This window comes from Brienomyrus brachyistius, chromosome 1 (genome assembly GCF_023856365.1).
Source record: "Brienomyrus brachyistius isolate T26 chromosome 1, BBRACH_0.4, whole genome shotgun sequence".
NCBI classification, from domain to species: Eukaryota; Metazoa; Chordata; class Actinopteri; order Osteoglossiformes; family Mormyridae; genus Brienomyrus; species Brienomyrus brachyistius.
The window spans coordinates 31058789-31081797 of NC_064533.1; the positions used below are offsets into that span (position 1 = coordinate 31058789).

At 43.2% G+C, this 23009-nt stretch overlaps 1 protein-coding gene across 6 annotated transcripts in view; it reads right to left on the bottom strand.

The window, feature by feature from the left end:
* LOC125751800 (membrane-associated guanylate kinase, WW and PDZ domain-containing protein 2-like) overlaps positions 1–15708 on the bottom strand; it is a 91320-nt gene extending 75612 nt beyond the window's left edge. For 2 of the 6 annotated variants that reach the window (XR_007400794.1, XR_007400795.1), the window contains exon 1: positions 15025–15708. Coding sequence is in view for 4 of the 6 variants with exons in the window: in XM_049031083.1 (XP_048887040.1) it covers positions 15025–15322 (298 nt within the window). In the remaining 2 variants the exon portion in view is untranslated. The remainder of the gene's footprint in view (positions 1–15024) is intronic. The other 4 variants (XM_049031083.1, XM_049031093.1, XM_049031103.1 and 1 more) reach the window with 4 other exon arrangements.
* Between the last annotated feature and the right edge of the window lie 7301 nt (positions 15709–23009).

The window sequence follows — 23009 nt, forward strand, 5'->3', positions numbered from 1 at the left end:
TTTTAAAAAAATATTTTCAAATTTATAACATGGATATTTCAATGAAGCAATCTTATGCCCTCCAGCATTCAACATCAATGATTATTTCTTGTTCGGCTGTGTTGACAATTACTTGCCAATTTTGTATTAACAATCTGTGTTGGTCCAGGTGCATTACTGTATATTTCCAAATCACACTAATACACAAACAAGATCTTACTTTGTGAAATCGGAGTCCATGTTGTGTTCAACACAAGAATGGATCATTTAAGGTAAAAATACACTATATGGACAAATGTTTTGGGACACCTGGCCATTACAGCTACAAAAACTTTCATAACACCCCAATCTAAATCCATAAGCATCAATGTGGAGCTGGACCCCCCTTTGCAGCTATAACAGCTGCCACTCTTCTGGGTAGGCTTTCCACAAGATATTGGAGTGTGTCTGTGGGAGTTTTTGCCCATTCGTCCAGAAGAACATTTGTGAGGTCAGGCACTGCTGTTGGACGTGAAGACCTGGCTCACAATCTCTGTTCTAGTTCATCCCAAAGCTGTTTTCACAGGGTTGAGGTCAGGGCTCTGTGTGGGCCAGTCAAGTACTTCCACACCAAATTCACCCAACCATGTCTTTATGGACCTTGCATTGTGCACTGGGGCATGGTCATGCTGGAACAGAAAAAGGTCTTCCCCAAACTGTTCCTACAAAGATGAGAGCATAGAATTGGTACGCTGAAGGATTAAAAGTTCCCTTCACTGGAGCTAAGGGGTCTAGCCCTACCCCTGAAAAACAACCCCATACCATTATCCCTCCTCCACCAAACCTTACAGTAGGAACACTGCAGTCAGGCAGGTAACGTTCTCCTGGCATCTGCCAAACCAAGATTCACCCATCAGACTGCTAGACAAAGAAACATGATTTGTCACTCTACAGAACACATCTCCACTGCTCCAGAGTCCAGTGGCAGCATGTATGTGACATTTGGCATGCAGCTGCTCGGCCATGGAAGCCCACTGTACGAAAAGCATGCTGCACAATCTTTGTGCTGGAGTTAATGCCAGAGGAAGTTTGGAGCTGCAGTTACTGAGTCAGCAAAGCGCTGGCGGCTTTAATGCACTATGTGCCTCGGCACTCGCCAATCCCACTCTTACCTCACGTAGTCTGCCACTTCATGGCTGAGTTTCTGTTGTTTCTAAACACTTCTACTTCGTAAAAATATCACCTATGGTTGACCATGGAATATCTAGCAGGGAAGAAATTTCACTAACGGATTTATTGCAAAGGAGGCATCCTATGACAGCACCACGTTTGGCTAGGTGCTTGACTATATACACCTGTGGCAATGGGTCTGTATGAAACACCTGAATTCAATCATTAAGACGTGTATCCCAGTACTTTTGTCCATATAGTGTATATAACACTGATTTACAGATTACACTGGATACAATAAGTCATGCCAAAGAACCACACTGAACTTAAAAAGAATAATACTAAACACAGATTTCAGGAGAAGTTGGGCTAGGTTATTAAAATGCACAAAGCCATTTTTCATGCAGCATGAGAATTCCATTTCAACAACATGGAAAAAGGCTCAACCCAGAAGCCACCACTATGATCATGTTGTAAAACACATGACAGACACTACAAAGGGATGGATTAAAAAGAAGAGGATCAGGACCCAATCAAACGCCACTGAAAATCTATGGTGACCTAAAAATTGTTGTCCACTAACACCAACTTGGCAGAGATGGAACAAATTTGCATAGAGGACTGGGCAAAAATTCCAAAATCAAAATGTGCAAAGACATAACCCACAAAGACTTGGAGCCTATTTATAATGTATTGACTTGGTGACTACTATTCTAAATGCGATGTGAAAGACTAGGGGAAAGAAAATGATTGAAATACATTTTCCATCACAAAAGTGTTCAATGTACACTGTGAGTAAGTGTAGAAGCCTGCACTGGTCCTGGTCTGTAACCAGAGGTAATTTGCAATACGTTCCTAGGTGCAGACAAGAATCAGTTAAATGCTGCACCGTCTCGGCGGGGTGCACATAACTAAGCAGCCTATAACTCAACCAACACTCCAATTAAACTGAGAAAACTTATTTTTCCCAGCAGAAATGAGCCAAAATCAAAAGCAGATCCAAAAGCATGTTTATAGTCATGTCTGAAGTGCAGAGTTTTATAGGGTGAAAACAATCTTATTTGCCCAAGACGGATTGGGTGCTTAACAGATGTTGATACCGATAAAGTTATATTTCTATGACATACATGAACATACTTTCATAATAATACATGGAACAGACAATAATTTTAACTTTTTTGTCCATTGTCTTTAATTAATATACTTTATGGCAGCAAGAAACCACTGGATGTAAGCAAATAAGTTTTTAGGGCTGTACAGTCAGAATATTGTTCCTGGTGTTTTTAGTCTTTCTGGCTATACTAAATACAAACAAACCCAAAGATCTACAACCACAACATTCATGCTCAGCCCATCAGATATTCAGGAAAGCATGAATACAAATGTCATCTTTCATCAGGCTGGTGAGGATGGGCTTATGTCCAGGTGTCAGTTGAATAGTTCAGTCCTGAACTGCAAACTTTAACCTAGATGCCATTACGGGGAATGCCGCACACTCAGAACGCAACACAAACCTGGTAACTCAATCAGAATTGAGCCCCACTAAAACCACAGTTCATGAATAAACATAACATGGAATGGCTTGGCTTCCCAGATGCTGTTTCTTAAACATGATAATGACCTTACTGATCTTTATCCACATCATTGGTTCTGTCTGTACATAATGGTCACTGCTACTTGTGGGGGTTAAAACAACACTGCCTTATTCACCATTATAAATAAGAGCAATGAAACTGACAAATTTCAAGAAACAACACATAGATTGTTGACAATCTGATGCAGTACCACTGCTAGTCACTAGAGGCAGAGTTGTTTTGGAGTCTTTGCAAGCTCTATCCCCAAATCCCCCATTTTTTCTTCTTGCAATTCTTCTCTTTCACCTTGATACCCCATGCAAGTGTCACCAGTATTATTGGTGAGGTGAGAATCCTTTTAAGTATTGGGATTCAGCCATCTCTCCAAGGTCTTTATTCTGTTACATGAACAAAAGCTACCGATTCCTTCACAGAAAAGTACAAAGCAGCAAGTAATGTGGTTTATGCAGCCAAAACTGGGATTTCTACACAGGATTTTATTGTTTTAACCCAAGGCCAAAGAACAGAACACCAAGGACACTATGACCATTGTGAACGTCAAACTCACCTTCCATTCAATTCATATTTTTTTCACTGCAATTACACTTATAAAATGTATGTACTAACAGTACCGATTAACTAGTAGGATACCACAGATTTAAAAAGATCCATATCCATGCACAGAAAACAGTTTATGAACATAATTAACATTACGATTATGAAGAATATCTTTTCCAAAATAACCAGGAGATTCTCAGTAAAGCGTTCTGTGAGAGTAAGATTCTGTGCAGTTAAGTGACATGTTTACTTGTCAGAAACAAGGGCTTTGAGAGCCTCACCCTGATCTCTAGTGCTGCCATTGCTAATGTTTCAGCATTCATTACAACTTGTGGCAGAAATCTGACTGACTCCGTCACCATAGATTTGCACATGGACGCAGGCAAACAGTAATACAATTAATTAATGGGAAAGGTTTCCTATATTTCAGGGCTGCAGTTGCATCTTCCTTCTTAAAATAGTTTGCTAATAATTTCACATAAACTAACATGCAAGGTACTTTTACACAATACAGGGCAAAGTAAGTCACTGGGATAAACAGGACATTTTCCAGCTGACAGGCTTTTAAGACATGCACAGATTTTAAAACGCATCATTTGTCAGAATCGTGAGGAAGGGCTGTGTGATATATCAAAAATGTGCCAATTTTTACTACCGATAATTCCCTATACAATGGTGACCCATATTGCTTTGCACACCCGCGTACTAAACAGTCAGAAAAATGTCTGCTGAGTGGAATTATTTTAACATTGTTAGAAATGCATTTTGCAAACATCGCTCTGCTAAAATTCCACGAGGAGGATCTACTAATAAACATTTCAAGCAGAACAGATTTGCTCACCTTACGGCGAGACAGTACAGCACACGTTTGTTTGCAGTGCTATGTGGTTGTAAATCTTACTCAGTACATTTAACTTTTGAGCAACCTGGTTATTAAATACTTGGAATCCTTTTTTATGAACATTTAAGTTTTTCCAGCTATCAGTTTTCTTCCCCTCCCTGTATCTTCTAGGGTTCCGTACATATATTCAGTAAATTTCTATCCTGACTTCTAAAAAGTATTTTAGAGAAACATTAATATTGTCAGTATATATCAAATACCAATATGGTAACTTAAGATATCGAGGTATTGTTTTTCAGTCATACAGCCCAACTCTATTGTGAGGAACTGAATACGACCGGCAAAGAACAATCCGGCAGCATTGTGGTAATTGAGTTTTCTCTTCTCTCAGTCCCACATGTAGGCCGTCATCGCAGCTCAGATCCCAGCCTGCCGCACAGGACCAGTTGGAGATGGAGAGCGTCCAAGTGCTAAGAGAGGCTGCGAGCGCTTGTCCCTACCCCCCACCGGGTCCGGCGGTCCTCCCTCCCTGGCGTGATCCCCACCCACCAAAAAGACCTCTGTGTGGGCACACATGCATGAAAAGATGCAGCTTATGCAAGACTGCAGAAACGTCTGGACGGCGTGAGCTGTGAGGAGAGACCTCTATCAGTAACCTGACGTCGCAGCCACAGAGCGACACTCAGCCAACCGCAATACCCCTCTGTGCTTTATCTAAATTACTCCTGTAAGAATATCAAACCACATAAACAAGTTAAAATAGGGCATCAGGTTGGTTAAAACCCATTACAAGGGTCAATATTACAGTCATAGCATATCTAATGTTAGTCCTCAGTAAACTACAGTAAAAGAGACCCATTTCTGCTCTGTCCATTTAGACAATGGTGGACTAATGCAAATTAGGGTGAGCGGGCTTCAAGAAAGTCCCAATTAAGTGATTTTGCCTTGCTAGATGACAGGCTCTCAGACAGCATGTTTTCCTCTGGTCTGAGTCCAGTGAGAGCAGGCTGACAGGACCGCACAGGAAATAGGATCATAAACAGGGACACTGTGCACAGTGTGATGTGATTTCCTTTTAACGTTCATTTAACCCACCCCCCCCATCGTCATCACTAAAGATTTAATCCCTGCACACATGCCCTTCCTGCACAGTGGGGACAATTACACAGGTTTATCAATAGATACTGATCATATTCAATCTGACACATAACGAAATAATATAAGTATCATGAGGAATGGGGTTGGTGCTGTTAGAAGTTGTGGGGGATGGGGAGGGGGGAGGGGGGAGGGGGGACAGGTTCAGGCAGCTCTGCTCCTCGCCACCCAGCCCTCGAGAGGAGAATGAGATTTGTCACATAAGTATATAGCTGCTAAAGTCAGAAAAAGCCTTCACCTTGACCGCGTCTGAACACGGGCAGAAAACAACCTCTCACAATGCCCAACCAAGTGTAGCTACATGCTCCAATTATGGAGAACCCATGTAAAATAATTACCCCCCAGAAGTGCTATATTTATGCCAAGGAGGTATTTGGTATTTATAAGGTTTTTTTTAAGAAATGTGATCATTATACAAGGACGTTTCATGTTCTTGCCGGACTCCTGCAGTACTAAGTGCATCTACACAGTTCAAAGACATGCAGTTAGGCTAATTACCATCTCTGAATTGACCATATGTGCATGTGCTCTGGATAGATCTCCTCCATGGTGTACCCCAACCTTGGTGCCACTCCCCCCGGAACCCTGACCAGGGTAAGACGAGATTGCGAGATGGATAGAGAACATAAGAACTCAATATTTTATTTTACTTTTGTTTTATTTGATCTTTTTTTCCAGATAGGATTAAGAAATGTGTCAAAACCCCAAAGAGTGCAGGGAGCCCCAACAGCAGAATGTCTCCTACCCCCTCTGCTTTTAACAAACAGCTGTGCATCAGAATATTTATTACTCACAGCTGGCGGGGAGAGCGATGCAGGATTCAAAGACGAAAGACACAACAGCTTCACATTCACAATGACATGCAGGCGTTTGCATTATGGGGAGTTTCAATCAAAGCCGCAAAATCATCAGCCTTTGTTTGTTGGAATAATCGACAGCCATTAAACACATTAAACCTACATCTGTCAGTGATCAGCTCTCAATTCAGCTGAAAATCAAATTCAGTCTACATGTTTGCAATAAGAGAGACATTACTGTCTTTTGAAAAACGTTTTGGGCATCAAAATATTGACGACATTCGTCTCACAGATCCACACCTATAAAACAAGACAATCATAAAATAGTGAGATAGTAAGAGACTGCAAGCAGTTGCTTCCAACGCTTCCAAGACCCCTAATAATAGACTTATAGATAATAATAGACCCCTGCACAATATTTGGTATTGTCATCGTAGATGAAAAATGTCCATATATGGACACCTCATAGTATACTCTTCATTTCTTAATATTTATAAATTCATAACCCTCCCATCATTTTGTCTGATCAGGGAGGGCTTCACTATCCATTATATGGTATTTATGAAGTCATGTACCACATTTTTACATTTTTGGCACCTTTCGTGTTTTTCTGGGAGCAGATGAGTTGGGCTTTTTTCTTGCACCCACTGTAGCATCAGATCGAACATTTCATGGTACATTTATCTATGTAATTTCTACCAAAAGCTGACATTTCATAAATAGCATTTGTAATACAGTATATCTGTGTAAGATTCTGAAAAGGATGTGGTAAGAAAATGGATGGATGGATGGATGGATGGATGGATGGATGGATGGATGGATGGATGGATGGATGGATGGATGGATGGATGGATGGATGGATGGATGGATGGATGGATGGGAAATTTGAATGCCTTTTCTGGAAAGTGTGGGGTAGAAAGTTTGAGCAGTACACTAACAACACATTCGAAGATAAAACTTCAAACCCTTGGGATTCCAGTATGACTCTAGTATAAAAATAAAAAGTTTTTCAAATTACTCTTTAAAGCTTAAAAGTTGAGAGTGGAATAATATAGGAGTCAATGGGAGCCGCTTCCAGAGAGAAGCTTCTGCAATTTTCCAGTAATTACATTTCTAGAAAGAAAATACAAGGTCTTTTTGTGACAAACCCCATGCTACTAAAATATCCCTTAATATCCCAACTGGAAAAAAAGGTCAAACTTGTTTCCAAGCAAAGTAAAAATGCTTACTGCCAGTGAAGGCTGTGACAGGGGGAGCATGACTACAATCCTTCCCCAGTCTGACGTGATCACACATCTCCGCCGGGGAAAACACGCACCACACTTCCCACAGAAATCACTCCCGAATCATCACCTCAGCCAGGGACACAGCCGTGCCAAAAGATCTGAGCCGCTCCATTTCCCCCCTTCCATGCTAGTCTTTAATCTCCATGCTGCCCGGTGGCAAAGCCTCCACTCTATCGAGCTCCAATCTCATCCCACACTCGGCCTCTCTGCTCTCCCACCGTCCACAAGATGAAAGAAAGAGAACAGTATTGATGACACTCAAGTGTGTTTCCTGTCAACAGTGCAGAGATCACAAGGAGGACAAAAACCAAACAATCAAGCACTAACTAACAGGGTTGGGTAATTCAGGTCCAGAGAGTAAAAGTCCAGATCGGGATTTTGCTTCAACCAACCAGTTGCGCATAAAGATTCAGAGTCACAGAGTACTCAACTGGTTGGTTGAAACAAAATCCCGGTCTGGACCTCGCCTTTACTCTCTGGACCTCTGCTAACTAATATAATCAATACTATATGTATTAGAATATTACGGCAGTTTTAAGGTTTTCTAGGGTTTTACTCAATGGAAACCTGTGCTGAAAGAGCACTAAACACAAACTTATGTACCATTTATCTTCTATGTTGCAGGAAATACAGCCCATGCACTCAGAGGCAAATGTTTCAGGTCCAGAAAGTAAAAGTCCAGAGCAAGATTTTGTTTCAACTAACCAGTTGAATACTCTGTAACTGTGACTCTTTATACTCAACTGGTTGGTTAAAACAAAATCCTGGTTTGGATTTTTACTTTCTGGACCTGAAATGGCCACGTCTGCAATTCCTGAAATGAAATTCTCTTAGGTTGCTTCCTAACATCCAGCGGGAACCCTGCTGCTTATCAAGCACAGAAACGGATCTTCTGTCGCTGGAGCTGCACAGCAGGCAGCCCATGAGAAGGGTAACACAGAAAGTTGAGGGTCTGCCAGGGACCCACCCAGCCACATGCACACTGCCCAGCATTTTACCAGTGTCACATGACCCTTCCTGTCACATGACTAAGCCCCTGTCCCATTCGACAAACATTCCTGCCCCCACCCCAATAAATTTCCACACCGCATGACACAGGGCCTCTTTTGCTCAAAAGAAAGGGAAAAAAAAAATACTGAATGAAATGTAAAATAAGCGGGGGAGGGGGAGCTGATTCTTCATGAAATTCCAGAGGAGCTGAATCAACACGCTACAGTAATATTCAAGGCAGAAGCTTCCCATCCTGAAGAGGTAAATGGGAACAGTGACAGGAGAAAGCGAGAGGACAGGCAGCCCTCGCTGGGGAAGGAAGCCACGAACGAAGAGCCACAGTTATTAAGACGTCGAGCAGCCAGTCATTCGCGCAGTGAGGCCTTGTTGTTTACACAGTGTGTACACAGCCATTAAAGCAGCCCGAGCAGTGACACATTAACATCTGTGCGTGTTGTGTGTCCGCAGCCCGCTCGCGTCACCAGCGAATCTCGCTCCGCCACAGCTGGACGAATTCCTGCGTTTCGTTTTGGCCTCCGCCTCGCTCTGCTGCTTCCGCCGCGTCCCACAGGGAGCTTCTAGGGAACGTCACACCCAGGAGAAGCGGCTTCGTCTCACCCCAAATCCTTTCTTTTGAGACTCTGTAGCCCTGCCTTCAGCAGTGGCACCTCACAGTGGACACAGTCAGCTGGACAGAGCTCGCAGGCAGACCCTGCAGCAGCCCAGGGGGCATCGCACAGCACTTTGCCACAATCAGACCCTTCGTCTCAATGAGAAGTGTGAAACAGAGGCTACCTTCCCTTCGCTGGTTTTTACACCAGTGCAGCAAGACAGGAGACAAAGAGGACAAGACAAGTAACTAATATTATCAATGTTATATGTATCAGGATATTAGGGCATTTTTGAAAACATAGTTTTAGGATCCTACAAGGTTTCTGCTCAGTGAAAACCTGAGAACACAAAAACACATGTACCGTTTATCTTCCATGTCGCAGGAAACACACTCCATGCATCTTTTCATTCTTGAAATTCTCTTGGGTGACTCCCAGCATTGATTGATAAGCATGATTGTTGTTGTCTGCACTTTAATCATCATTCGTTCTACACTTAACATTCTTATAAATGAGTTTTTTTGTACGTGGAACCTTTTCAGGTCTTTAAATTGCTAATACAGGGGTAAGTGCAATGATGGCAATTACTTTGCAGCACATATATTTAATTGTTCGGATGATAAACCATGAATTAAACTAAATGAGTGTCTAATTAAGATCAATACCATTTTACACTCTTAAGGGAGGAAATGAATTATGCAGTTTTATTTTAACAAACATACTCAATACACCTTTCACGTAATTATGGAACTGGCAGCAGTTACGAAATCAAGATCACAATCCAGGCAAACATCAAAGAGCTTCCTGAAATGAAAACCAACACCGGGGTCTGCCAAGAGAAATGGGCTCTAAAACATACACACATGAAAATTTTAATACTGACTATGGATGCTAGATAGTCAGAGGAACAACAGCAGCAGCCTCTATATGCACAGCAAATGTTTTTTGTTTTTTTTGTTTTAATCCTAATAGGATTAATTGTTGGAAGCCAAGAAAAAAACTCCTGTTTGCTGGAGAACGGATTTAAAAACTCATTTTTGCGAGAAGTATGTATGTATATTGGACAAAAAAAAAAAAAAAAAAAAAAAATATATATATATATATATATATATATATATATATATATATATACACAGTAGGGGCGGCATGGTGGTGCAGTGGTTAGCACTGTTGCCTCACACCGCTGGGACCCAGTTTCCCCCCACAGTCCAAAAACATGCTGAGGCTAATTAGAGTCGCTAAATTGCCCATTGGTGTGCCTGTGAGAGTGAATGGTGTGTGAGTGTGCCCTGCGATGGGCTGGCCCCCCATCCTGGGTTGTTCCCTGCCTCGTACCCATTGCTTCCAGGATAGGCTCCGGACCCCCTGCGACCCAGTAGGATAAGCGGTTTGGAAAATGGATGGATGGATATATATAGTACAGCACACAGAAGATGCTTAACTTCAGACACATCAGAGAAAGCAAACATCCACAGTACTGTATCACAACCCTGCATGTTCTTCTGTTTTTGCTTCAAACATTAATGAGGTTCTCATTCTCTTATCGATTCACCAGCTGGTTCAGGATCTACTGCTCTGGTTCAATACAATGTAGGTTTCTTTGCTAATGTGAGGTTCTGTCCATCTGGCTCATTGCTCGTAGAGTTTACTGATGTAGTCTTATCGTTCATACTAGCTGAAGAAGACTGACCGGCCTTGGATCATTACAGCTTATTGAGGTTCTCCTCAACTCATTTAGGAGCATTCGACTCCCAGCTTTCTTTTATTTGTGCATGTCATGCAGGGTGATTAGATGGATGAACTCACTGCACAGTCCAGCGTAATACTATCCTAATAGACATACAAAGTAGAATATATGTTGAGGGAGATGGACAGGTGTGGTTTGGAGAAGTGACGTACAAATATTCATTCATTACCAGTCAGTGGGGGAGGGACACGGTGGCTTAATAACTCCAGGCGTGTGGATGTTCTCACCAAGTTTTTCAGGTTTCATCCAGATATTTCACTTTCCTCCTGCTTTACAAAAATCATGCAGGCAGGCTAACTGGTGTTGTGTATGTGCCCTGTGATGGGCTGGCATCCCACGCCATCCGGTGTGTACCCCTGCTCCGTGTTGCATGGGGTAGTCTCCGGACCCCCCAAACCTTGGATAAGTGCTACAAAGATGGAAGGATGGATGGATGGATGGATGGATGGATGGATGGAAGGATGAAGTTAGTGGAGAAGGACAATCAGACCACCACTTGTAACATACGTTCCATTATGCAAAACCAAACACAAAAACTACACTAACACACACACACTTTCCCTGCTTCACTGCCTAGGCACATCAAGTATGACATCACATGACCTTGACAGGCCTGTGGACATAAACAATGCTTCTCCAGATGGTGAGATAGTGGAAGGCTTTTGTACAGAGGGCACAGAAGGAACATAGCAGTGCACTGTTTAGGACATCTACTGGTGCAAGGTGGAAGGTGAATGGTATCTGAGGCAGACACTGGTGATACACACAAGTCCAGAGCTCATTTCACCTGAACCCCCTTGGCTTAGCTGGTGGAAAACAATGCTCTGCCTCCACCCAGGGGTGATTCAAGGTTTTTACCCTTCGGGGGGGAGGGGGGGGGGGTAAATACAGGATGTCACCTCCTTCCCCCCACGTGATTAAACATCTGAAGCTCCCTAAACAGACTTTAGATCCACCTATGCCTCCAGCCAACATACTCTTAGCAACTCCTGAGGTACAACTGGCGATCAGGCCTGTCAATCCACTCCACTGAGGTTTTGTGGCTCTAATATGGCCACACTAACAGACCCCTCAGATCTAACCTGAAAATGTCACCTTGTCCCCAAAGCCCGCGGCTCTTCAAGGAAACCTCATTTCCACCATCTGCCGACGCCTGCTGAGGGAGCAACACGGCACTGTCTAACCCCACACGTCCCGAGCAGCGGCCCTCCTCCTCCTCGCCGGCGCCTATATGGAGCAAAATTTGCATCGGAAATCAGAGCAAAAGGACTGGCGGCTCGGTCTAAGACTAACTGCTTTTAATGGCCTACAGCAGGAAAAAAGGAAGAAGTGAGATCAGCCGTGTAAAGGAAGGAGAGAGAAAAAGAGGATGGAACGCTGAGGTTGACAGCCACATAAACACGTCACAGTCATTCAGCAGGGATAACCCTGACCTCTCGGCACGACCTGTGTCTTCATTCACAATGACAATCATTCAAGTGGCATTAATACCGTAATGCTTTGGGAGCATGAAGGGAAGAAACTCCTGCTGAAAAAAGCAGCTTCCTCACCTGCCTGTCTACACATCATAATTCCACTGGACCTTCCACATTTATACCTGGATTATATACAATTTTACTTTATAAATCGAGACTTTGTTATTTTGGATTTCCTGTGCCGGCCCCTGGAGGATGGACTCCCCCTTTGAGTCTGTTTCCTCCGAAAGTTTCTTCCTCCTAGGGAGGTTTTCCATGCTACTGTTGCCTCTGGCTGACCCTCTGGGGCCATGGGGTGCGGATATTGTAAAGCGCTTTGAGACAATGTAATGTTGTGAAAATGCGCCATAGAAAAACAGATTGAATTGAATTGAAAAGAAAATGATGCTCTGCATGCAGCACCCCAGCGTCAGACGTTATGTTATGGAGGTGACCTGGTCAAACAGATCTACTTTGCACCCTGCCAGTGCAGCCCCAGAAACGCAGTTCAGTGCATCAGAGTTCTTCTCTCTCTCTCTCTCTCTCTCTCTTTCTCTTTCTCTCTCTCTTTCTCTCTCTCTTTCACACACACACACACACACACACACAGATTTCTGCTTATTCCCAATTACTGCCACTGCTTGCAAGTGGGGGGTTGCAAGCAGTGAAATGCTTGGAGATCGCCATGGCAATACTGCCGACACTGCCACATACCCAAACTCCGCTATTGTAAAACATGCAAAATATTTCACATTTTTTAAATCAGTTTTTCATCCAGGGAAGGATTAACGCTTCCTAAATCCGTCCAAATGAGGTGCACTTATTCACTCAATGGGAATTATATCATAGCAGCAAAATAACAGATGTTGCCAGAGCATGCATGAAATCAACAGTTTAGGGAGCTTGGACAAAAACAGACTATAACTAAGCCAAAACAGGAAGCAGATGAGTAGGTGTCTCTGCTAATAGGCTTGTATTTCTTTAATATGAGGCTCACTGAAGGTAGCTTTCCATACCCTAAGACCTCGGCTACCATCCTCTCTCACACTGCAAGCCAGACTGACACTCATGATGTGTCATTTTTGTGTCACTGCATCAAGCATTTACAATTTAGATATGTTTATCCAGAATGACATGGCTTGCAGATCTGGGTTAGATATGCTCACTGGCTGAAACCTGACTCCTTACCCACTCTCATCTTACACCTTTGTCCTATTTACACTATAAACTGTACCGTTGTGACATCACAATCAAGAAGTGCACCTTACTGACATCATACTGTAATCGTTCGTAAAGTAAGCCCTGTCTTCCTCACAGCATAATCTATACTCACAGTAGCACCACAGTTCCTCAGAGCGTAAAGCGCGACTCCTCCTAAGCTCAGATATATAATGTATTTATGCCACATCAGACTGCTTAAGTGTCCACACAACATCAAGAATGTAAGCCTCAGAACATTAACCCTTGCAAACACTGAGCTGCACACTTCCTACAAAGTGATCGCTTACACCACAACTCCCAAAAGATTCTTTTTTTAAAAAAATTAACAACCATTTACACAGTTTATAATTTCAGCCCAGGTATTTAATATTTAGCGGTATGAGTTGCCGATGGATACTTGAAGAACGTCCTGCAGCCATTCACCCAGAAGCTCTGACGCACAGTGCACGACCAGCAAAAAGCCGAAAACCTCCTGAAATCTCCCTTTGACGCATTTTAGCAAGTGTCCCTCGCGCGGAAAATGCAGCTCAGAAGTACATGCAAGCATCAATATGAGGTGGTTACGCAGAAGATGAGTCTCACTGAAAGAATGGCACCAAACTGTTACTCACAGTCAACCACCATTAACAGCCTGAGAAACCTTGGCCAGACCGGGGAGGGTAGTAGGCGAATGTCACAGCATTTATTCATAGCCAGAGTCACCGACTGTCAAGCAGGGGGCTGGGATACGTGTTCCTCTGTCATGGATGCTGGGCATCTGGTCCTAAACCTCGGTGTGATGCATGGCCAAAATGGCTCATTTAAACAAGCCTTAACAACATTAGAATCAGTGCAGTCATGTTTGTAGCCACACAAAACATTATATGTATATATAATGAATGTTTTGATAAAAAGTATAACCAAGAATACCCAGACTGGCTCCTTCTTAGTTTGTTAATAAACGTTTAACTGGGGGGGGGGGGACAATTTAAATTTAAGAATTAAAAATATAAATGCAATTTTGCCTAGAGTCCTACAGCAATCCTTGGCTGTGCAGCAATCCGTTGTTGATGATCATTAGTGCACAGTCTCTTGCAGTGATTAAATTATCATCCCACATGCACATGAGATTGTTTAATGAAACAATTAGATGGATGAAACGCCACACCCACCAACGTTTTCTAAACAAACCAATGAAAAATTAGAACGCATTGAAGGAAATCAACAACACAAACAGTACAAAAGAGAAAAAGATTACACAGTAAGGACGCGATTCTCAGCATCGACAACATGTCCGGAATTTCCGATGTCTCCACGGTTCCATTTAGACGTCAGATAATTCCCTGTATTCCCCTTACTTAAGACCACCACTCCACCAACAACGAACAACTCGATGGCAATGAATAAGTTCAAAATCTGAGTTGAATCAGATTTTTGGGTGGTGTCATTAAATAAAGGTAATAACTTCGAAAAATATATACGCCACAGATCAATAATCGCATGTGTAGAGTGCGTAAAAAAATAAAAGTTACACTCTCATAAATTCACTGTTTCCCTGCGCAATGCCCAGCCTGGAGACGGGGAGACGCATGGATAAGATCGCGGCGGCGCGGACGGATAAACGCGGACGCGCAGCGACTCCGCACACGGGCCGAAGCGACGCTGCCCCGGTCCAGCCCTTACCCTGCTTCACACACTTGAGCCGGATCGGGTCTTTGCAGTGCTTGACAACAGCCAGCACGTCCCTGGTGGTGAGCCCGGCCACTGGCGTGTCATTGACCTCCAGAAGCAGCTCGTCCTGGGACAGCTTGCCGCTCTGACAGGCTACCTTGCCCTGCTTCACCTCCCCGAGGTAGGGGAACTGGCCGTTCTCCGCACAGCCCTTGAGCTCAAAGCCCAGCTCGCCGTCTTTATTCCTGCCGAGGACGATCTCGTGGACTTTGTTGGTCCAGTGGTTTTTCTTCTTCAGGCTCTTGGACATGGCTGGCAGGGACGGCGACGCGGTGAAATGTCAGCCCGATCTCCGCTTTGGGGGTTTTACGCTGCGATCCCCCACCCCCCGGTGCAGCACCCCGGTTAGGATGCCAGGTGGTCTCAGCAGCAGCAGTAGCAGCAGCAGCAGCGTACGACACCAGCGGCCGCATCCATGGCAGGTCCGCTTCTTTACCTGGAGCCCGCTGGCTTGTGAAGGGGAGGGGGGCGGCGGCGGCGGCTGCGTTACAATGTAACCGAGGAGGAGCAGCCTGACACTCGCAAGGCAGCCCACTGACCCGGATGTGAAGTCTGTAAGGAGGAGAGAAGCGGGGCTCCCGGTCTCCCCGCCGAAGATGAAAACGGGGAGGGAGTAAGGAAGAATGTCAGGTTGGGGGGCGGGGGGGTATTTTCACTACGGCATCTAACCGTGTCTAGACTGCATATCAGCAGGGTGCGCTGTGCGTCTAGCGGCCGCCGGGGAGTATCCCGGCCGTGCGGCGCTGGATGGGCGATCTCTCCTCTATCCAGTATCCCGTCCTCACTGCTGGGCTGCTGCGCCTATCGTCCGTCTGCTGTGAAAGAGGCTGCAGAAATCGGGGGTGAGAAGGGGGAAATGAGGCTGTGTCAGCCCCCGAGATTGCGAATCGCCCCTCAAATCGCCGACATGTTTTATCCGGCCACGGTATATCCGCTGTCCGGGCGACGGGAACAGACCGTCATTATCTCGCTATTTTAGTCGCTATGGCGTTTGTACGCAGACTGTAAACCGCACCTCAAATAACGATCGTGTGCTCTAAGAATATGGATAAACACGAGTCGGACCTTCGGAGATTCTTCATAGCAAAACCTGAAATTGAAGGTGACATTATATTTTTTATTTATTCTGCTGCCGTGCTGATTTCTCACTCAAAGCACGATGCAGCAGTAAATGAGTACGCATTAGTGCAACGCAACTCATCGTTTAAGTGCGTATTCTTTTTGCAGGATTTTTTTATTTTAAAAAGCCACCCATTCGGATAAAACCATCTTATTCATGCGAACTACTCTCTTCTCTTTAGTATGCAATAATGTTTTTAGTATTGTTGTTGTTATTATTATTACCGTTGTTGTCATTTAGCTTCCCCAGTCAGGGTAGCGTAACGCTCAGGTGTGTCACACGGGTTAGTTTGCTCTGTCTGCCCTCCACTTTAACGTCCCGCTGCACCAGCGTCCGTTCCAGACGGTGGGCTGAGAAAAGGAAAGCAAAACACCCGTGTATAAATAAAGGCAGCCGGGTCAAGGCCGTCATTGTTGTTGTGATGGAAATAATAGTGAATAAAAGTGAATATGAAATATAAATATGTGATGAAGTGGTCCGGGTGGATTAGCTGGGTCACCAGTCATGGAGACATTGACAAAACAAAAGCTACTTTTCAAACCGAAGTCTCAGCTGAAGTCCTTCTCAAATGTAGTGTAATTTTGTTGATTTAAAGTTTTCAAGTTTATCTGATATTCAGAGATTCATAAAATCTTTTATATTAAAATTCTATTTCTACTTATTATGTAAATTCTGGATGTATATAGATATTTTTTTAATAACACATTTGTTAATGTAAGGCTCAGTCCTAGCCTTTACTATTGCTTATCTACTGCAAGCTTGAAGTCAACCTCATAATATGACGTTGCAGAATGGTGTGTGAGTGTGTGATGGGTTGGCGCCCTGTTCTGGGTTATTCCCTGCCTTGTGGCCGTAGCTTTCTGGATAGGCTCTGGACCCCCGCAACCCTGAATAGGACAAGACATTTCAGATAATGGATGGATGGATGGATGACATTGCATTAAGTTATTAAAATATCTCATATTCTATAGCCGATGACTTTATCTTGTTCCTCGCCTTGATTGACCAGTTAGTCTAGCATTTCACTGGAACAGTTCAGGAACATAGCTGAAGGCACATCAGCTGGTCCTGCTATGTCATGAGTCTTTGCCCTTAGCCACTAGGCTACCTGCTGTCTGCTAGCCCCAGGCAGCTGATGCTCAGTTCACCCAAACAGAGCAGGCCTGATAATTGGTCAGCAAACCTTAAATAATGCTCAGTAAGGACCTTCTACTGGGACTGCCTTTTCTTATTGCAGAAATGCAGTGGATAGACTTTAATGCAGTGGAGAGTGACTGCCTTATTGCTGAGACGCAGTGGATAGATTTTAATGCAGTGGAGAGTGACTGCCTTTTATTATTGCTGAGACGCAGTGGATAGACTTTAATGCAGTGGAGAGTGACTGCCTTTTCTTATTGCTGAGACGCAGTGGATAGATTTTAATGCAGTGGAGAGTGACTGCCTTTTCTTATTGCTGAGACGCAGTGGATAGACTTTAATGCAGTGGAGACTATTGGGAGAATGTTGTGTCACGTGGCAGCTTCCTTGCAGTGATTGTGGTGAACATTGGTGTAGCTCTGGGCCCACATCCAGGGGATTCTGCTTCTGGTTAGTTGTATTAAAATGAAGCCTTATCACTGTGTCTTTAAATCAGGCCAAGCATTTCCATCAGTCACGCCAGGGTGGTCTCTCCTCTCAGCACCCTCAGGTTGTGAAGCCCCACCCTGTTTGTTAAAGTATTCTAAAACCTGCTGACAATATAATGGAAATCAGATGAGAATAGGGGGTGACTTTATTACACTTTATTAATATTAATCTTCTCTGTTCAGCTGATGAATAATTCACCAGGAAATACATTTCTGCAATAAAGCTCTAATACTGGTTATCTGTTTTCTTCTGATTTTAGTTAGAATCATATACATACTGTAGTCTTCATGTTGTTTTACCTTTAATCCTGCACTGATCACTGACAGGGGACATGGATCCCAGAGCTAAATCTGAGTCCATGGTAAGAATAAGCATCTCAGAATTACGAGGTATCTAAAGATCTCAAAGTCCAGGGTTAGTCACTTACGAGAACTTCCACCCACTGTGTCATTGGACTTCAATGACCGGACTGGGGAAGCAAACTTAACACAGACTTTAATACACTGAACTAATGACCACAATAAGAGACAGCTGGTAAACATGGGGAATCCACACGGGGTGGGCACACGGGAGGATCGGATAAGCGGGGCATGACAGTCATGAACTCATTCATACTGTCATCCCTCCACTACTCTGTTATGCATGTTAACCAGAATAACTCAGTGCTGTAGAAGGCGAGTCTCATTAATATAGGAAGTACCTAAAATAATTCCATTCACAAGGTCTGGCAAAATGACCCATACTAAAGACTTTTACTGTAATACCGTATAATGAAATGTTTCAGCGTACATTGGAAACAGTGGGGGTTTAGTGGTAAATGAGGCAAGAGCATGTGCTTTGTATCCTGTGGGGAGTTTTTGTAATCACTGCTACCCCAGAAACAGAACGATGCTCTTCCAAACAGCCTCTCCTTTGCCTGTCATACTTTCAGGCCCTGGAGACGATCAAAAGGTTGCTCAGGTGAAGCTTCAATAGGTCTCACACAACAGAGAAGAAAACAAAACCCAAAACTCCAAATGCTACAGCAGACCGAACAAGGAACTGGGCACTCAGGTCCTGTGTGAACTGGTGGAAGGATACATTCTTCAGTGCAGATGAACTGTGGCACCTAACAGCGCGACAGAATATGTGCTAAAAATGTATTATTTCAGGAGCGTGAAAAACACATCTTCCTAGAAACTACTTTACAAAATATAAACAGAACAATGTAATGAGACCCCTATGATACCATACTGTAAATAGAAAGCTCTTTTCATAGCCATCAGTGAGTGATTTAATGTTTTAAATGGACTTGTATGGATTGTTATCAGTGAGGCAAATGGGTCAGTGTCTACAAGATACGAAATAATCTTGATTTATATTCACAATTATCAATGATGTTAACTGGATATCTAGATATCAATGTTAGGTTGTTAAAATTAGCATGTAAAGAATTCTATACAAATGACCACCATGAATACAAATGGTAAAATTACAAAAATATGCAGTTTTCTGTTACGGATAGGTGTGATGAAGGGCAGATGATCCATTTGGTGAATGGTGGATGACCATAATCACACAGATTCAAGCTCAGAGTAGAAAAAGTCACACAGAGGCGAGATGCACAGCAGTTGGAGGTCAGTTAGCTCAGGGAATAGAGGAAGTTGCAAGAAGACACCAGCTACTGTACAGACTACATAGTGATGCAGAGGTCAGCTTCACAGCGGTGTTAAGCGCATGGTGACAGGACTCACAGCGATGATAATCACATCAAAATTTAGACCAGGTACATCCGGTCTGTGAGGTTAAGCAACTCTTCAGTCAATCATTGACACTTTGTATTGGCCCTTGCAGTAGAGGAAATTAAGAATTAAGAAAAAAAATGCTAGTCAGAAGGATTAAAAAAAAAAAACAAGTTGGGCTGGAGAAGAGCAAGAATTCAGTTTCATGCTTAGAAGCAAGTCTTAGCTGTCCCCACTGGTAGCCAATCAGAAAAAGGCACTGGGAATGAAGGGAGAGGATGAAAGGCTTGCCTTTGGTTTCTCTTCAGTTTCATCACTGCCGTTGGCCCCAAGCTGAAGACCACAACTGTCAGCAGTGAGCAAAACCCCATTGAAGGCAGCACATTGTTTGTTAGCTGATTAAACACTGGGGCCACAACAAAATGGGGAGATTCAGGCGAGATGATTTAATAACTGAAAAGAACCTAATATTCCCCCTAATGGCTCTATTTTCCACCTGCGCAAAGCGTGACACAAAGTGGTTTTGCTAGTTTCTTACCAGCGCCTTGCTCATTTTCATGCCATGTGTTCACGTCGTCAAAACACTAAATGATTTTGTGCCTGCTTTCCGCTAGTAGGAACAGTGTTGCCAGGTCCAGCAAAAATCTCCAGCCCAAGATCTGCTTAAAATCCGCCCAACAGAAGTTGAAACTAGCCTAATCTTTGAAATCCCAGTATACTTCAAGGAAATAAACTGGTATTTTGCATGCTGATCACATTCAAATGTTCAACATTTTAAAACCACAGTACACAATGATGACGTCACACAGACGGACGCACTCCCCGTTCCCAGGTTTGCCAACTTTGGTCAGGTGGCTGGAGTGAGATTTTCAAATCAAGACCAGTCTACACATGCATTTACAGTACATGATATATAGCAGTTTAATTGCCTTGTAAATAGCCTGTAGGGTTTGCAAACTACCCCAACGTAGCTAATTTTAGGTTTATATATATAGTAATAATATACACACTGCTCAAAAACAATGAAAGGAACACTTTTTAATTAGAGTATAACATCAAGTCAATTAAACTTCTGGGATATTGATACGGCCAGTTAAGTACCAGAGGGAGTTGTTCAGTTTTGGTGTTAATGAAATGAACAACAGGAGCACTAGAGGATCAACAGTGAGATGACACCCAAAACAGGAATTGTTTAACAGGTGGGGGCCGGTCACATTTTTGCCCTCCTCATTTTCCCCTGTTTTTTCACTAGTTTTGCATTTCGCTACAGTCAGTGTCACTGCTGGTAGCATGAGGCGATACCTGGACCCTACAGAGGTTGCAGTGGTAGTCCATCTCCTCCAGGATGGCGCTTCAATATGTGCCATTGCCAGAAGGTCTCCCAGCCATCTCAAGGGCATGGAGAAGATTCCAGGAGACAGGCAGTTACTCTAGGAGAGCTGGACAGGGCTGTAGAAGGTCCCTAACCCATCAGCAGGACTGTTTTTTTAAAACTAGTGTGATTGCTCCATTCACAGCTGAGCACAGAACACAGAAATGATGTCAGTGATGCAACTGGAATGTATGGCACATTCCTTAATTTATGGGTGTGCTGTGAATAGAATCAGTCTGTGAATAAAATATATATATATTTTTTTTTTTGCAAACTGCAGCCTGGTTCTCGATTTCTCATTAATGAAGGGCTTCTTCCTTGCTTTATGGGACTTCAGTCCTGCTTCTAGGAGCCTGATATGAACTGTCCTAGCAGTGCACTTCACACCTGCGCTTAATATTTCCCATTCCTTTTGAAGGTCACTTGATGTCATCCTATGATTCATGAGAAACTGTCAGATAAGTTAACGTCATCCCTGACATTATAAAGTAACTTATGCCCTTTACCTGGCTGGTTTCTGGTCATTCCCAGTGTCTCCTGATTCACCTTCTTCTTGTATACTGCTGTCTTAGAAATTTTGAACCTGGAAGCAACCCGCTGCTCAGTCCAGCAGAACCATGGTTAAACCAGGATTTAAAATTGCAGATTTGTTTAAAAATATAGAGTGGTCTCAATGTTTTCCGCGGCTGTATATGAACCAAACCTGGAAGGAAAGGATCATGTAGGCTGTACATATCGGGTAGCGACAAACATTTTAACAAGCATTGTGGCAAAGGAACCACTTTGGTCTATGGCAGAGGAAATTTGGATGGACAAAAGTATCCAGGAACAACCATATGGAACACAGAATTGACTTGTGTGAGTCATAATTACAAATATAGCTACAAAGGTGAATTATATTATCTTGAAAGCCAATTAGTAGTTAGCATGTGTCAGATATTAAAGGGGTCTAACAATCAATTCATTAACATGTGAGTTTTCAGATAACTGAAGGCATTCCATAGAAGCCAAATAGGTGGTACCTAAATTCCAGGTGCATCAGTCACAAAAAAAACTGCAAAATCATTAAGTTTACCAAGGAGAAGTCTTAAAAATATGACAGCGTATGCTAAAAGCGGACATACTACATCAGCAAAGGGAACAGAGGTCACAGAGTTCGCAGATAGGGATGACAGGATTACTGCTAAACAGTCTCAAAATTGATCAAAGAAATGAATCAGCATCTTTGTCAACAGAAACTGTTTATCATGTGCTTCACGAGACCAGATTTAATGTCAGGACTTCTGTTCAGAATGTACTCTTATTTAAGTCATCTTTCATTATGTTTTCCTACTTAAAGAAGGGTTTAGATATGAAGAAATTCAAAGGATGCCTTTAACCATTGGCAGCTGTTAAAGATGTGTAGGAATCCTTAATCGTTTGGGTAGCTATTTTGTGCGAGTTTGCATATAATGGTTATGGAATTGAGGCCATTTTGCAGGACCCAGCAAACATTATGTTGCAAATAGTGTTCCACCATGATGTTGCAATACTCCAGGATAATAATTTCCACTTACACATAGCTAAACAAATTCAAGACTGGTTTCATCAACACAAATGGCGTTTTTCCATTGGCATACAGGAACCAAGCCGTACTCAAGCCATACTGCGAAGAGAGGCTAGTTACAGCCCAGTTCCAGCCCGTTTTGGTTTTCCACTGGAGAAGGATCAACTTGGTGAAGGCATTGCCGGGTCCGGAGAGCGAAAGCGACATAAAAGCTGAACGGATGCTTATTTACCGTTCACATAGTGTACATCATGATTTACTATGTGCTAAATTCCACAATCGGGTCCGGGAGAATCGTCTAATGCTGGCATCAAATGCTAGTGGAATTAGCATTTGCTGGCGTAAATTTGCATTACAAATCCCTTCCATTCTAGAGTACGTTTTTCATTAGCTGGTTGGAAGTTTTCAAGTTCCGAGTTACCAGGAATGCATCCATACATTGTGATGTGAGATACTGCTAATAATGAATAATGTAACGTCCTGGCTGTCGTGTTTGCCCAACCCTCCTGTCTCCTCCCTAATGTGGCCCTGATGAGTCGCACCTGTTGCTTG